We start from the raw sequence: 14,923 nt of genomic DNA, 5'->3' as shown, positions 1-14,923 counted from the left end.
TCAAAGAGATAGAATTAATAGTAAATCATAAAATTGATTAGTCATGAAATTTGTTCGTGTTTATTCGCATTCAATTTTACTTAATTAATACTTGGACTTTCTCATGATTGTCTTTTAACGAGTAAGTCTTTCATTTAAGAACTGACGTAAGTAACATATGAATGAGTTTAAAGATTCTAAAAGTTAATAAAATTTGCTGTGTGAAAATTCGAAAACCCTAACACCTGATTTTTCATGTAGAAAGGCCTCGTTTTAGCCGGAAGTACACCATGAAAGTTAAATACCGTTATCACTTTGTATTTTTTATCAGGGGCAAAATATTAAGTTTCACTTTCATCGTATTGTATGATGATCGATCTGAATTGTATAAATGCATGGTTTTTTATCACTGCTGAGTTAAATTTCACAATTGTCTTGACGATGTTTGCGGTTCAATTCCATCAAAGTAAACATAATAACTTAAGATTTAGTTCGCTGCCATGGGAATGACTGCTTTTCGTTAAGATGGGAAAAGTTACGCTCGATAGAGAATTCTTTTCTGAATGCCGGCTTCTGTTTGGTTCACACACACAAGTGGCCTTGCATGGCTTATTTTCGTCAATATTTGTATCTTCCTCGTTCAGTTCAGTCAGCTACAATAAGAAGAACGAGGAAAATGCAAAAGAAATTATTCTTTTTCATTGATTGGAACAGTATTTTTAAATCTTCAATTGTAAAAATCATAATTAAATGAAGAAATGTTTGTTGCGGGACCTTTCGAAGCCAAAGGTTGTGCATAATTATCGACTTATGACCAATCCTAGAACTGCGATGATCTCACATGTGTCTATTGTCCCTAAAACTGAACGATCAATCTCAAAACTATTGACACATGCGTGAAGAAGGATGTTGCAAGACTTGTGAAAGAAGTTCCTACATGCCGGGGCTTACCCTGATTTCGTAGCACGGAGGGACCAGCTATAAAAGAGTATTATTTCTGAAATAAGATCAGTGCATGCCAGTCCATCACAGGTTACCCTTAGCATTTTGTTAGCTTTCTCTTGCCGGTAACCCACATTTATACACCTTTATGTAGAGTGCCATTGTTATAGAAAGGGTCTTACCCAGGAAGACATTACGCAAACAGCCTGACAAGGAGACAAGTTACAAAAGCAATTAAATATTGTAGAGATTTGATTTTCTCTTCAAGAAACTGAAACTGACTGATTCATATATGTTTTTAAAATCATTTTTGACGATTTTTCCGAAAATTTTCGATCGTTATTCGGACATTTCCGAAAATTGCCGAAGATCGCAGAGGTAGATCAAAAGATACCTCGCCTCAATAACAACAAATTTCGGCTTCTTCTGCATTAGAACAAGGCAAACTCGTTAGCAAACGTTAGGTCATTGATATCTCAAAAAGTGAAGATATCGTCACCGTATCTTTAAAATGGGAGTATTAAAACTCGTTTTCAGTATGAGAGGTTTTTCACTGGGACTTGTTTTGAAGCGGATGTATGGTAAAAGAAACTCTGAATACACCCTTTTTTAATGTCAGTTAGGTCGACATTTTCGTAATCAAATAAAAAGAAATCTTGTTTTCATCACTTGACCTTTATTTCCCAGCACAATAGAGATTGTAAAGGCATTTACGTACAATAACTGTCTAGCCCGTAAGGCAAAAAAGGAAGTTTGCAAACCCACGGAAGCGATTATCCGGTGGATAGCGTTATCCATCCTTTGAACAAACTGGACCTGGACGCCAGTACAGTTTAAAAATCACTTCCGTCATTGGAAACGATTACCTTAGTAAACTATGTGTACCCGACCTTGTGTAATTTGATAAGGTAAATTTGTAAGAAATACTATGAAAATAAATTTAACAGAAAAAGGAACGTGAAACAGGTGTTTGTCATATCACATCACTTCTGGCTGATGGCAATCCTTTTTGGTGTCCACCTGTTGATTTTTGACTCATTAATTGCAATCTGCGCTTATTAGTAACAACTGATATATGGCCTATAAGGACTAATGATGATGATGATGATGAGATGATGATGATGATGATGATGATGATGATGATGATGACGACGATGATGATGATGATGGTGATATTTGGCCGGGAACCCATGCACTTCGCAAACTTAACTAAAGACCTAATTTATGGTATGCCGGTATACATTGCATGTTAATAATCGTCATATTTTTTCACACGATGCACTTTGCTCTAAACCAATACGAGCGTTGGCATTGGGTGATTTGCTCAAAACTATAATAGATTAAAAAATATTCACTTTATGACTGAAATTAAACAATATCTCTCCCCGACAAGATGCTCAATTATGCTAATAATGCTTACAATTACTGGTTTATCTTGAGCAGTGATTAGTTTTCTAATTAAATTCTCACAACCTTTATATAACAAATTCAAGGGTACACTTCTAAGAATTTAATACCTGATCATAAGTGCAACACATGTACTAACTCAAATTTTCAGTTACGTTTTACATCTTCCTTATTTTTTTGTCTTATTCTAATTGAAACTTGGCAAAATATATATCCCCTAGTAAGGCGACTTACAGTCGTGATCTACTATACTAGGCCGGGTTGTTTTTTAAAAGCACGATTACGCTAATCTAGGATTATCGTGAATTTTTATTTTAGTGATTTTTAATTTCGTCGTTCGTCGTCGTCGTACGCCGAATTATCTCAAACTACAAAAAACATATGCATTTAAGAGGAAATCCGCCAGTCTTCGAGTAGTTTGGACAGTCAACTTACCTTGCGCTTGTTTACGCTTCAAATTGGTCTATGAAGGTCGCTGACACTCGCTAGAGCTTCCATAGCGAACTACATTCTCTGAAGAAGGCCACTTTGCAAGCTTATGTTCTCGATCAAAAAGTCCGCTGTCCACTGAATCGCAAGAATAATGGCTACACGTGAGATTTTGCCCCTACCTTTAAACTTTGAATTCATTTTTCTCTGATGAAGTGTGGTGTATCACGGATAATAATTTTACCTTTAATTAAGGGTGGAAATAGATAGGATTAAAATTCTGGAATTGATTTTTGTCCAACTTTAGAAATGACTTCCTAGTGGATTCGTCTTAAACACTTTCACACATAAAAAATAAAATCCTTGATCAATTTTTAATCCTGGGTTAGTGCTAATTGGCTTTCTAACAACCCGACACAGTAGTTTTAGTCTAAATTAAATAAACATCACTTCGCTAGCCAATCGAAGTGCGAGCTTGCTTTAACATTATTGCATTTCTACTTTAAACAGTCTACTCCGGTCATAGTTTCTATTCTTGAACCCCCCCCTCTCCGGGGGATACTCCCGTAAATTTCGGATAGGAGTGTGCCGCGAAGGTTCTGAAACCTTGACCCTATTTAAGGATGAAGGAAACGAAAAATTGATACTATTTTTTAAGGCCTAAACTCGAAAAATGACACCCTATTCAAGGGAAAAACAAAAACTAAAATTTGCGTGAACGGGTCAACTCTATTTCGTTTCTGTAAAATTGGAAGTTAAACTCATTCTTAAACGCAGATACGTAAACAGATCAGTTCAGTTTTAAAAGAGCATTTCTTTTTCGTTTAGCTGGACGTTTACGTACTGCAATTTTAGCACAGCGGGAGCACAATGTCAAAAGATCCGGGAGCTAAAATGACCCCCTTTTTAAGGATCGAGAACCTAAAAAACCATACCCTATCCCGCGGCACATACCGCTATAGATAATATATGGGAGTGCCCCCCCCCCCCCCTTCCCCCCAGGTTGAAACCACGATTCCAGAGTCCGCAATTAGCCATGTTCCGAGCGGGACGGCACGCATTTTTTCTTTGGTCCATGTTCTTCATGTCACCTCCATCACATTGGGTTGGTTTCCACGTTCTTAGTTGGATTGGGGGGGCGTCCTCCAATCCATCTCTCTTTTTTGTGCCATGCCTTTGCATCTCATCTTCGGTATTCTATTTTGGATGCTCGGGCCCCATTTCTGTCCGAGTTTCGTCCCTCCCTCTGCATAGCGAAGGTGTGTTGTGCAAATTTCCTTAAATTTCATTAAAAATTCACCAACTACATATTATCGATAGCAATACTCGCAAGAGTTGATTATATCGAGTGAAAGTACAACCTTTCAAGACCCTCTTAAGTCAAGTTTGTCCGTTTTTCACTGACATTTGGAAACAAGCCATGCTCTGAATCTGAACAAGATGAAAAGAAACATGTGTACCAAGAACTGCAAGATGATCAGGAAAAAGAAAACTGTAAAGATGGCCTGGCCTGCATGCTCTTCGTAATCAAGAACTTTGTAAATGTAGTGCTCCCCTTCTTCATTCAAGCCTCCTGCGCCCCAGTAGATCACGGTGAAAAGCACGTAGATTGACGAGAAAACATGGGAATAGATGAAATGCAAGAGACGGATGGGAATATTACTCATAATCACTTCGATCAGCATAAACACGGTGCTCAAAATGTGTTGATTCACGGCCAGACCATCGATCTCCACACCGGAGTAAATCATTGACCAGTAGGCAATAGTGACGACCACGGACGTGACACTGGATATATTGAAGAACAACCATAATGTCTTCTGTGGCCAGCTCAGTGCGTTGTCATCCTCTGCCTTGGCGTAGGACGTCCCTTGGTCTTCATTGTCATCGTCGTCGTCCTCCGAAGAGAGCCCCACGATGTAGGTTTCCGACTTGAAACGACGTGGTCCGTACCCTGCCGGGTCGTCTTCGACACCAGCCCCGCAACAGTAGTGGGTGGTGATGAACATAGCGAGCATGAAGTGGGCGGTTACAAAGGTGAAGACCCAGTTGCTGAGGTATATGAACCAGTAGTTACCATCACTGAAGCCGCTGTAAATCAACCACGACAGGAAATAGAAGGCGGCGATAAGGCGGTAGATGAGAAACAGTGGAAGGGGCACCCACTAAGAAGAAGAAAATCAATCAATCAATGAATCAATCAATCAATCAAGAATCAATCAATCAATCAATCAAACAGTTAACTTATTACAAAAATAATCGTAACAATAACAAAATTCTCGAATGTGATTGGATCTTAACAAGCTCTATTTTTGCCATTTTTAAGCGCAATCAGCTAAGGTGTCCAATATCAAGGTATACGCATCATGTCTGCATTCCTTAGTTGGTTTCTTTTTGCGACTAAATATACTCCTTCTTGATATTCCTTATACCTTTGAGGCTGGGCACTTATTATCTTTTCCTACCTACATGGTGGGCGCTTACTGTATTCGAGGCGGGCGCTTATTCGAGGTTGGGCGCTTAATCGAATTAATACGGTATGCGGACTCAAGCTTCAGGTAAACTAAACATGCTAAAGCAAAACATCATATCATAAGCTACAACTATTTTTATGTTTTTAACAAAAGACAAAGAAAAAAAAACGGGCAAATTTTTCCGGTGAGGATCCTAGAGCAGTTTGCTTGTTAGTTGTTTGGTCCAGTTAATTAAAAATAACAAATTTATATAAGAGTGGCCTGATGGGGCTTCTTTCAAAGATTTTGTTTAATGGGCTTCGAGTCTCGTTTAATAAAATTTTCACGTAAGGAAAATCCATTCCTTCTCGGACTTTTTGCTTTTGCTCATTTGACAAACAGAATAGACTATAGGGGTTATAACTTGCAGAAATCATCATTGCTTCTTATTGGGACCATCTTGAAAATAAAGAACCAGTGAAAATATAGTAAAATATTTCATGTTTTGAATATTATTCTATCATTCTAGTTAATCAGTTTAAACTTTTTCATTTCAATATAAAAGACAAAATGTTTGTTGGATAAAAACATGGATAATTTGTAAAGCAATTGAAAGTTTTCGGGTTCAACCGCTAAGGCATATTACAGTTTCTAGTCTTCTTATGCTTCATGACAGTACGTGTTTACTCTAATTGTAGTGTCTTTTTGTTATTCAAACTTGCTTGGCTCAAAATAACAAGTTCTAAACTGTATTTTTAAGAACATATAATCTTTCATGATGCTCTGACTTGCACTGACAAAACCATAAAGCGGAAGGAATAAAAACGCTAACGAATAAAGTTAAAATTCAAATTTCATCTTCTTCTGAGGAATATTCTAAATTTATCGTTCATTAAACGGTCAGCGTGTCAAACGCGTGGCGAACGCGCGTTACGCGCGCGTGTTCCTGTTCCTTCTGCGTGACAACTACTCTGTTTGAAAAGCTATTATCATATCAAACAAAGCAATCTATTTTAAATAAGACGAATCTAAATAGTTCAAACCTCAGATTTATTTCCGATAAAGATTAAAAAGATTTATTATACACAACGCTCAAGAAGGAGTAGGGCTTCTAGTCCTTAAAGTATAGTTCTTACTGTCTTAATGTATATTTTTGTTAAAGAGTTAATGCCACACAAAGGTATTGTTGACAAAATAATTAAATGAAATTGATGTTTATTGCTTCGAAATATGGTTTCAATCTTGGATGATATGTTTTTGTTATTTTTTTAACTAAAGGTGTTTGTAACGATAGCTTCAGAATTAAGATTTTTTTCTACTGAGATAAATATCCAGCTAGAATTAACGAATCGAACTGTGCTCTGACAAAATAAGAGTTAAAAATTACAATATCATGCGAGAAATTTATACAATTCGAGCGACACAATTCAAGACCATTCAAGTGTAAGAGTTGTTAACAGAAACACACTTACAGATACCTTCGATAGATGTTAAACGTTTTTATTTAGTTTTGGTAAGCCTAGAAAATGGCCAGCCAACACTGCAGCCAAAGTTGCAGCAAAATGTTTACCCCGAGGGTTTCAAAAGAACAGTGGCGATATGATAATTTTGATTAAATTTGCGCCAAAATATGCTGTATAACTTTCTTGCTAACCAATCACCACAATGAGCTATAAATTGCCTCTGCCAATGGACGTTTATAAACGCCGTTGTATAACTTCTGTTTAACTATAAAAATGATTTTTTTCGGAAGGAAGAACCTTTTTTGCTTCCACTGAACGCCGTCCGTGACAAACATAGAACCTTCAATTTACATCAAAATGGCTTGTTCATGCATCCGTAACTTTGCTTAAGCAAATACAAGCTTTAAAATCGTTTAACCGTTTTACAATCGTTTAAGTTTTAAAACCTGTATTATAAGAGAACAGCTATCATATTTCTACCGCAAGCCCTCCAGGAAGAAGTACTGGTAATGTATCACTAATAAAAAGTTATGCTCGCTAGACGAAGCCCGCCTTCACATAATTATTCCTCTCTGATAACATTGATCTTAAAATTTTGGCGCCATAAAATAGATAAATGTTTGAAACTTGTTTAAGGAAGAAATGTTATTTCAATGAAAAGAGAGTCTTCTAACAACATAGTATCATAAAGAAGTGGAAAACTTTTGATCAGGAATTCCTAATAAACTATGTTTTGCCTATACCGTCATTATCATAAATTTCACTCAGTGAACAATAACTTAGGTACTTGTTTCAAGGAATTCTCTATATTTCTTCTGCTGTAAAGCAGTTATCGCGACACATTGCGTACATATATTGTCAGATAACGAAGTTAATACGAAACATTTCGATACAAACTTCGATAATATCATCTGTGTAAGAAGAAAATGAGATTAACAACCCTCTGACCAGGTCATGCATTCTGAACATAAGCGCTATTCTTTCGTAAACGGCTAACACGGGAATAGTACTTTGGTTGTACTTACCGGCGATGTCGCAAAGGCGCTAGCATACGGGTGAGAAAGCCTCAGACGCCTGAATGAAAATTCTTCCGGGCAGAGACACATTTTTTCAGTCAAACGTTCGAAGACGCGCTCACATCTCAACTCTGTACTCAGAGAAATGAGGCATGAAATGAATACTGACTTGTTCTGAAATGTGCAAATTTTTCGCCCTTTAGCCGCATTGATGCATATCCAACTCGTCCCTCTGGGATACGCGAAATGAGAGCATTTTGAATCTTAATGATCTGTCAAAATTCTTCAGTAGCTTGTTTGAATCTAGCTAGAGGAACAAAAACAGATAAACGTTTGGTCGTGGTTTTTAACTTACAGTTTCGGACTTAGCCCAGTTGAAGATCAGTGACTGATATTTAAAAAAAATTGCTGAGAACTTGAGTTTTAATATTCATGATGTGTGATTTAAAGAGCCAAAACAAAACAACTCCAGCTACAGCACTTATGCTCTGTTGAATCAGATGGGAATAGACAGTCAGAATTGACATTGCTTAAAGAATATCGAGTATTATCATGGTAACAAAAACTCATTTATCATAAATTGCGACATAACCGGGCTGAATCAGTGACATTTTCATGCTGTGACGTTCAATCGCCTCCCTGCCTTCAGGATAAGAAAGAGGAAAGTTGGGCAGCTATTGAAATTACCCACGAGGAAGCACGGTAGAGAAGATACTCGATCGATAGTTAGACCACATGCTGGGACAAAGAAGAAAGAGCAAATTAACCTGAAAGAGTTTAAAATGCTAAGACTTCTAGAAAATTAATGACAATGAATGAGGTGAGGTAGAGTGACACGACATCCGGGCTTTTGGGTATCTGACATCGGCTGAACAACACACCAAGCATGCCAAGCACGATGCAACGAGAAGAAAGGAGACTGCATGACAATTCTTCTCCCTGTAATTCAACGTTCCTTTTTTACTTCAACTCTATTTTCCGTTAAATAATCCACTCAGGCCCTCCCTACTCTGAGTAGTTTTGTTCTCTTTCCAGAATTTTTTTCTATTGCGTCGTAGCTACTAATTAACAAACGATTGTTCAAATTGCTCGTTTCATCAATTTAACATAGAAAAGAAAATATCCAAAGTGAATAATCCAGAAAATTAGCAATTGTTTGGTCGAGGTTGAGCAAAATATCGTGACTTGTCGGTGGCGAGCAACATAATTCACTTATCTGCGAGACATTGACAATTTTTTTCTGATAACCGAGAAAAATTTCAAATGGTCCTTCATACATGGGGTTGTTAAGGTGTACTTCGCTGCATTTACGTGGTATCTGTTGCCCTTTGTTTGTGTTCTTCTCCTTTGTAGCCCATTTCCGTTTCCTTTAGCCAATAGGTTATACCAAATAAGGAGTAGAAGAAATCAAAGTGGACTATACGTAGAGACTCCGAACGAAAGGGGTACCTTTTTCAGGCTGCAGGTAAATAAAAGGGAAGGGATTTCATGGGTTGAAGTATACAATACTGTCATTGTGTGTCTTTGTGTGGAACTTTCATTTAAGTATCTAAAAGGACCTTTCAAAATACCTCGAACAGACCCACTGTACGCTCGATTAAGGTGATTCCCTAGTATTGCATTGCGCATCATTACTGCGCAGAATTTTACGCGTAATTTTAGCGCGCCACACAAACAAAATGGCCGCTTTTTTCTATGCGGCTTGGCTCGTGAGAGAGATAAATCATCGTTTTCTCGTAAACAAGTACGGTCACCTATCGTTTTCTACTCTTAGTTCGAGTGTAGCGATCAAATTCCTTCAATAAAATACATACAGATCAGTTTCTTTGGCAGAATAATACATTATCACCGAAAACGTGCACTTTGCCAGTACTCGCAAAGAAATTATTAAGGGATTATATGGTATATGTAAGGTCTTCCTGCTTCTAAACGAATACGATCTCCCCCTTTTTTAATTTCAAAATTTAATTTCCCTTAAGGTAAACAACCAACCGGCAGAGTTTGGTTGAAAATCTATGAGCAGTTCTATTTCACGTAAATTACCTTAAGGGGTTATTCAAGTGGAAAATTAAGAAAAGAGAGGCAGCATCCCTTCTGCAGGTAAGTGAAAGGGGTACAATTTTCCTATCAAAGGTATACAAAAGGGTATCTATTCGCCTTTGAATGCTAATAACTTGCCGCAGGTAAAGTTTGGTGTCTTTAATTTTTTGAAATCATCGTGTCCAGAAAAAAAAAAAACAACGAAAAATCCATACAGAACTATAAAAAACAACAAATGACAATATTAAATAATAAATATTAAGTACGTGCAGTCGTTTTATATCAGCAGAACTAATAAAAAGCGTTCGTTATGCCCATTCACTGGGAAACGTTCGACAAAATAGGTGGTCTAGCAGATCAGTGTGTAGACTAGCTCCAAGCAACTCCAAGTCGTCCTTTCGTTTTAAATAAATTTATGATCGAGCCTTTGGTTCTCTTTAACTAAGCTCAACGTTAATTATAACGAAGCGCAACTAAGGCTTTCATCCAGGACGGAAGGTTGTTGCACAACGCGTAGTCTGGCGCTTGCAAACACAGATGGATTTCCGGCTGCCAAATCCCTCCGTGCTCGCAGGCTACGCGACGCGTAAGGCGAAAATAGATCACGCATGCGCGAAGCGTGTGTCAAAATGACTTTTCCTTCGGGCGTCTGACACAAAAATCCCGCGCGCACTCAGTCGGATACATAAAAGAGTATGAAGCTTAAGAAGCGAACAGAACGATCGGTGCGCCAAAGCGGCCGATAGCGTTGTGAGGCGGCTGTTTTCACGGGCTATACATTTTCTCTTGGTAAATTCTACAATACTGCTTAGGCCTGGTAACGAGATTAAGGAGAATGGCGACAGCGTAGTAATTAGCACTGCATTACTCCAATAGAGTTCAAAATAAGTAGCCTCCTGCCCAGACGCTCTTCGGGTTGACGGATTTAGTGGCTTTGTAATTCTACCGCTTAGGGGGGGGGGGGGGCATAGGGGGCGATTTTTTTAAAAAAAAAAAAAATAAAAAAAAAAAAAAAAAAAAAATTTATTTTTTTATTTAAAAAAAAAAAAAAAAAACCCAAAAGTAAAAAAAAAAAAGAAAAAAAAAAAAAAAAAAAAAAAAAAAAAAAGGGGGGGGGCCCCCCCCAAAAAAAAATTTTTAGTAGCCCCCCCCCCCCCGGATCACTTATTCCTAACGTTTAACACTATCGACTTTTCATGGTAGTTTAGTTCAGATTGTGCCCAAGGTAACAGATGCATCGCTTATACTGACACGTTCTTTATCGAGGGAAAGGGTCAAATTCTTAGCCTATCAGTTCAAAGAAGACTAATTTTCTCTTAAATTAGCGAAAAGATGTTATTTAGATGTTAGTGAAACTGCGGGTCATTTCTTTCAATCCTCTTGAAATAGCGTCTGTGGCTTTTTCATGAGATCCCTAATCACGTGAAACTTGCTGTGGAAAATTTCAACTGATCACTGAGCACGGCTGTACTGTACTCACAAGGTAAGTGATCAACAATTCAGCTGCAGTCAAGTCATATGAAGCAGTTACATAATACGATGTCTAATTCAAAAAAAAAATAGGCTGGGTAGACTTGGCTAGACATTAACAATGCCAGCTTTGAAGCTTGTACATAGATTTATACTTCAACGGGGAAAGTCAGGCAAAGGTACTGTTTCATATATACATCAAAGACCTTGTGTTCCGGCTTCCTGCTTTCATTCCTCTTCAACGTTATGCGAATAAAATACGCCAGCTAAACTTGCGTATCAGAACCGTTATGTTTGCTTACGTGCAACGATTGTAGGCCATGAAACAGCTGTAGTTTTGCTGAGAAAAATGATTAGCACTTGCATATGTAAAAAGGCTCTATAATCAATCAATCAATTCATGTGACAATGACGTTTCCAAATTACCAATAGCAAAGTCCTGGAAACGAAGTTGGACGTCTATAATAAGCAAAGCAACAAAATAAGAAAGGTTGTTGTTGTTGTTATTGTTATTGCAGCTAAGCCTACAGCCCGTGATGAGGAGTAGGTGATTTTTCATATCAGTATATCGTCTAATATCGTACGTTGGATTAGAAGCGGAAATCTTGGTATACCCCTTCGATGTCCGTTTTAGAGAGCTCGAAGTCTAACTGTTTTCATGACTAAGTTTCAGGGTTGAAGGGCATATAGCCTTGCTTTCTTCTTGCTTTCTTTGTGTCTTTTTATTGCACATTATTAGTATTAATCAGATCAGATCAAGATAACAAGATGCCCCCGTTTTAATTGAACAGTTCTTTCACAAGCAAAGTGAAATGTATTTTATTTGATTTTATCAAAAAAAGGACCCGTATTCGTCAATGGTTTAGCACACTTCTTGGAGAATGAATCATGACAACCCGTTCAGTTGACCAGTAATTTAATCATCTCCCAAATTCGTTGGTTTTTAACGCTAAAACTGCCTCCGTATATACACTACAAATACTGCACGAAGAGACCCTGCAGTGGCATTTAACTTAACCGCAGACCCCATTGTAGCTAGACTATTAATTTCGCGGTCTGGGTCGGTTTACTTTTCAATTCTTTGAAGTTCTGACCTGCCCTCTTTTCTTGGCATCATGTTTATCTTGGCCACACAACTACGCTCATAAAGTCACCCTGCTCCCGGAGGTTTTTATCTGTCTTATCGTGAAACAAAAATAGCCCCGCGGCATGCAAGTTCAAAATAAGAAGCGTCTCAAATTTTATTGCTTTAGGAAAAGAAACAAAACCTCTTTCACTGCTCCTGTGACCAGGACACCCTACGCCTGTCTGTGATCGACAATCGCCTACCTGCACCAAGAGAACCCAAAGTCATCTTTGTCAAATAAATAAAGTTGCTTGATATGCTTGATATGGACAAGAATAAAAATGAAAACAATGAACATAGTGCCTTTAAATTGTCGCACTGAATATAGGGCACGCTAAGATTCGAAGTTTGTGCAGATTCCAGACTAATAAAACTGATTTTTCCACAAATGAATGCGGGGTATGCTAAGATCCAGAGTTTGTATACCAGAATAAAATCAAGGTCTTGATATTTTAGTTTTAGCTTAAGCTTTTGACTGATAACGCTCATCTGGCACTTGATATTCGCGATATCAAGAAAAAAAACTTTTGAATTAATTAATATATTAATTCTTTATCCAACCCTATATAAATAACGTTAGCACTTGTAAACCGTTATCTTTAAAACATGTGTGTGTAACCTTTGCCATACAAACCTTCAGTTTTAGAAATCGAAAAGAAAAAGACAATTCTTCCTTGTGAAATGTATACATGAATTTTTGCACTGACGCGAGTGCAATTCGCTTGATAAAGAAAACTGAAAGGAACGGCACTCGGTAAGCTTCGATAAAAATAAGGAGGGAGAAAGGGGTAAATTTCAAGCTCACCATTGCCTTGATCTCATCTTGAAGTGGGATGCCCACTTTTCGAGACCAGTTTTGTTCAATCGCAGCCCGGTAGTATAAACTGATTTACTTTGTATCATGTGCTCCATGGTATCGAAATTTCGCCATTTTGCAAACGATGCTTTTATCGTCAAACCCCATTGTAGATTAACCGCAAACATGGATCGTTTTCTGATGTCGAGATCTGCAGATTCCGATGTTAACTAAATTACTGTGATCTTATGATCTTAAGAAGTAACGATTTATTCGCAAAGAGAAAATTTAAAACTGATTGAAATTCGGGATTGTGCTCGTGTAGAATGCGTACGTACGGTAAGTTCCATTTACGTAGACAAGAAATGACAAACACTGCCTTGCATGGTCCCTACAAAAAATCATGTAGACTGCAAAATAGCCCGGTTTTTTCCTTCAGTCACTTGCCCGCGAGGGTTTTTCCCTAAAAATTAGGGGGGGGGGGCATGATCTCAGGTTGGTCGCTTGAGGTGGTGGGTGGGTGGGCTAAAGATATCATGAGACGATTTTAAATCAACGGTAAAAGGGATTGGCGAGACTAAAGGAAAAATCGCGGCTTTAGTTTTGCACCTCGCAGCTTCATGATCACTTCTCGCTTCTCGAAGTTTTTAAACCTTCGGTTTCCTCTAGCTTCCATAGAAAAAATAGGAAAAGAAAGAAACTACATGCAGTCTATTTGCAACAGACCCAAACATACTCCTGACTACTTCTTTGATCGTAGCCTGCGTATTACAGCCGTCACACAGGCTACTTTGATCGTGGGCCCGTCAAAAACAGCAAAAATGAATAAAATGTAAATACCGCATGAAGGCGTCTAGACGGGAAGAGGTGTTCCTTTCAATAGATAGAGCAATTAGGCAAGTAAATTATTTTGCATATTGTAATCAGGATTTTTATTTAAAAAATGCCTGTTTTTTGAAGACCGCCTACATAAACGTTTTAGGATGCTCATGCATGTCAAGGACTTCCTTGCAACTGACAATTAAGATTTGTCAGTTCTTGTCAAAGGCTTTGAAAAGTGTGTTTTGAAAACCAATAGCTTTGATCAGTTAATGACAAAGAGGTATTGACAAACGTTTATCTGACACAAGGCTTACGCAGACACTCCCTACCCTCCAAGTGATCAGTTTTGTCACCGCCTGACCTCTGTTTGATAAAAACATCGAAACACCCAGGCAAGTGGGTCATGATAAGTTCTTTTTTTCTAACTTTCTTTTAAGTTTACCGGAGAATTTGGAAATTCCAAACACATCGCTGCGAGTTCGGTGTGAATCGGGTGTGAATAATCCGTTATAATCAATCTTTTATCACTGAATCGAAATATCAGGGCGACTAAACAATCCGAAAGAAATTTAAAGTGTTGACAGTTTTGTTCGAAGATGATTCTGTCAAATATCGGAACTGGACAAAGCTTCTATCGATCGACGACCGCAATTTTTAACCAATTTAGTCTCTTTACTGACTGTCACACTTTCTTAGAATGTAAGTGCTGAGAGTTTGATAAAAAATGTTGGTTGAGTAAATTCTCCCAAACTGGCTTGGTGCAACGTTTTGTTGGTGTAAGGAGAAATTTGATGTTGACCACCCCAGGGAGTTAATGAGTTATTAACGCAAGACCCGGGGGAGATAATTGAAACATAAAACGTGTCTGGTTTCCTCTTGCCGCTCTGTATACGAGAGGAGATTGACATCTTAGTAAGTGTAAACATCAACTCTGACTGAAACATAAACCATTGAACGATTCTAATGTTAATTTCATGCAT

The 14,923-nt window shown here is 37.9% G+C and overlaps 2 protein-coding genes across 2 annotated transcripts in view; one reads left to right on the top strand and one right to left on the bottom strand.

Annotated features, from left to right (window-relative positions):
* Window positions 1-4,016: 4,016 nt before the first annotated feature.
* LOC144659881 (protein rolling stone-like) lies at window positions 4,017-7,895 on the bottom strand. The gene is made up of 2 exons (XM_078520403.1): window positions 7,699-7,895; window positions 4,017-4,922 (listed from the first exon to the last, which is right to left on the bottom strand). Exons 1-2 carry the CDS (start codon window positions 7,777-7,779, stop codon window positions 4,155-4,157), a joined length of 849 nt encoding a protein of 282 aa, XP_078376529.1. The 5' UTR covers window positions 7,780-7,895; the 3' UTR covers window positions 4,017-4,154.
* Window positions 7,896-14,784: 6,889 nt separating this feature from the next.
* LOC144660423 (uncharacterized) overlaps window positions 14,785-14,923 on the top strand; it is a 131,978-nt gene continuing 131,839 nt past the window's right edge. Inside the window, 1 exon segment of the mRNA XM_078521038.1 lies at window positions 14,785-14,855. The gene's annotated coding sequence lies outside the window, so the exon portion shown is untranslated.

This window comes from Oculina patagonica, chromosome 7 (genome assembly GCF_052425735.1).
Source record: "Oculina patagonica isolate OP01 chromosome 7, crgOcupat, whole genome shotgun sequence".
Taxonomy (NCBI): Eukaryota; Metazoa; Cnidaria; class Anthozoa; order Scleractinia; family Oculinidae; genus Oculina; species Oculina patagonica.
The sequence above is the reverse complement of the archived record's forward strand: the minus strand, read 5'-3'. Positions and strand labels throughout refer to the sequence as shown.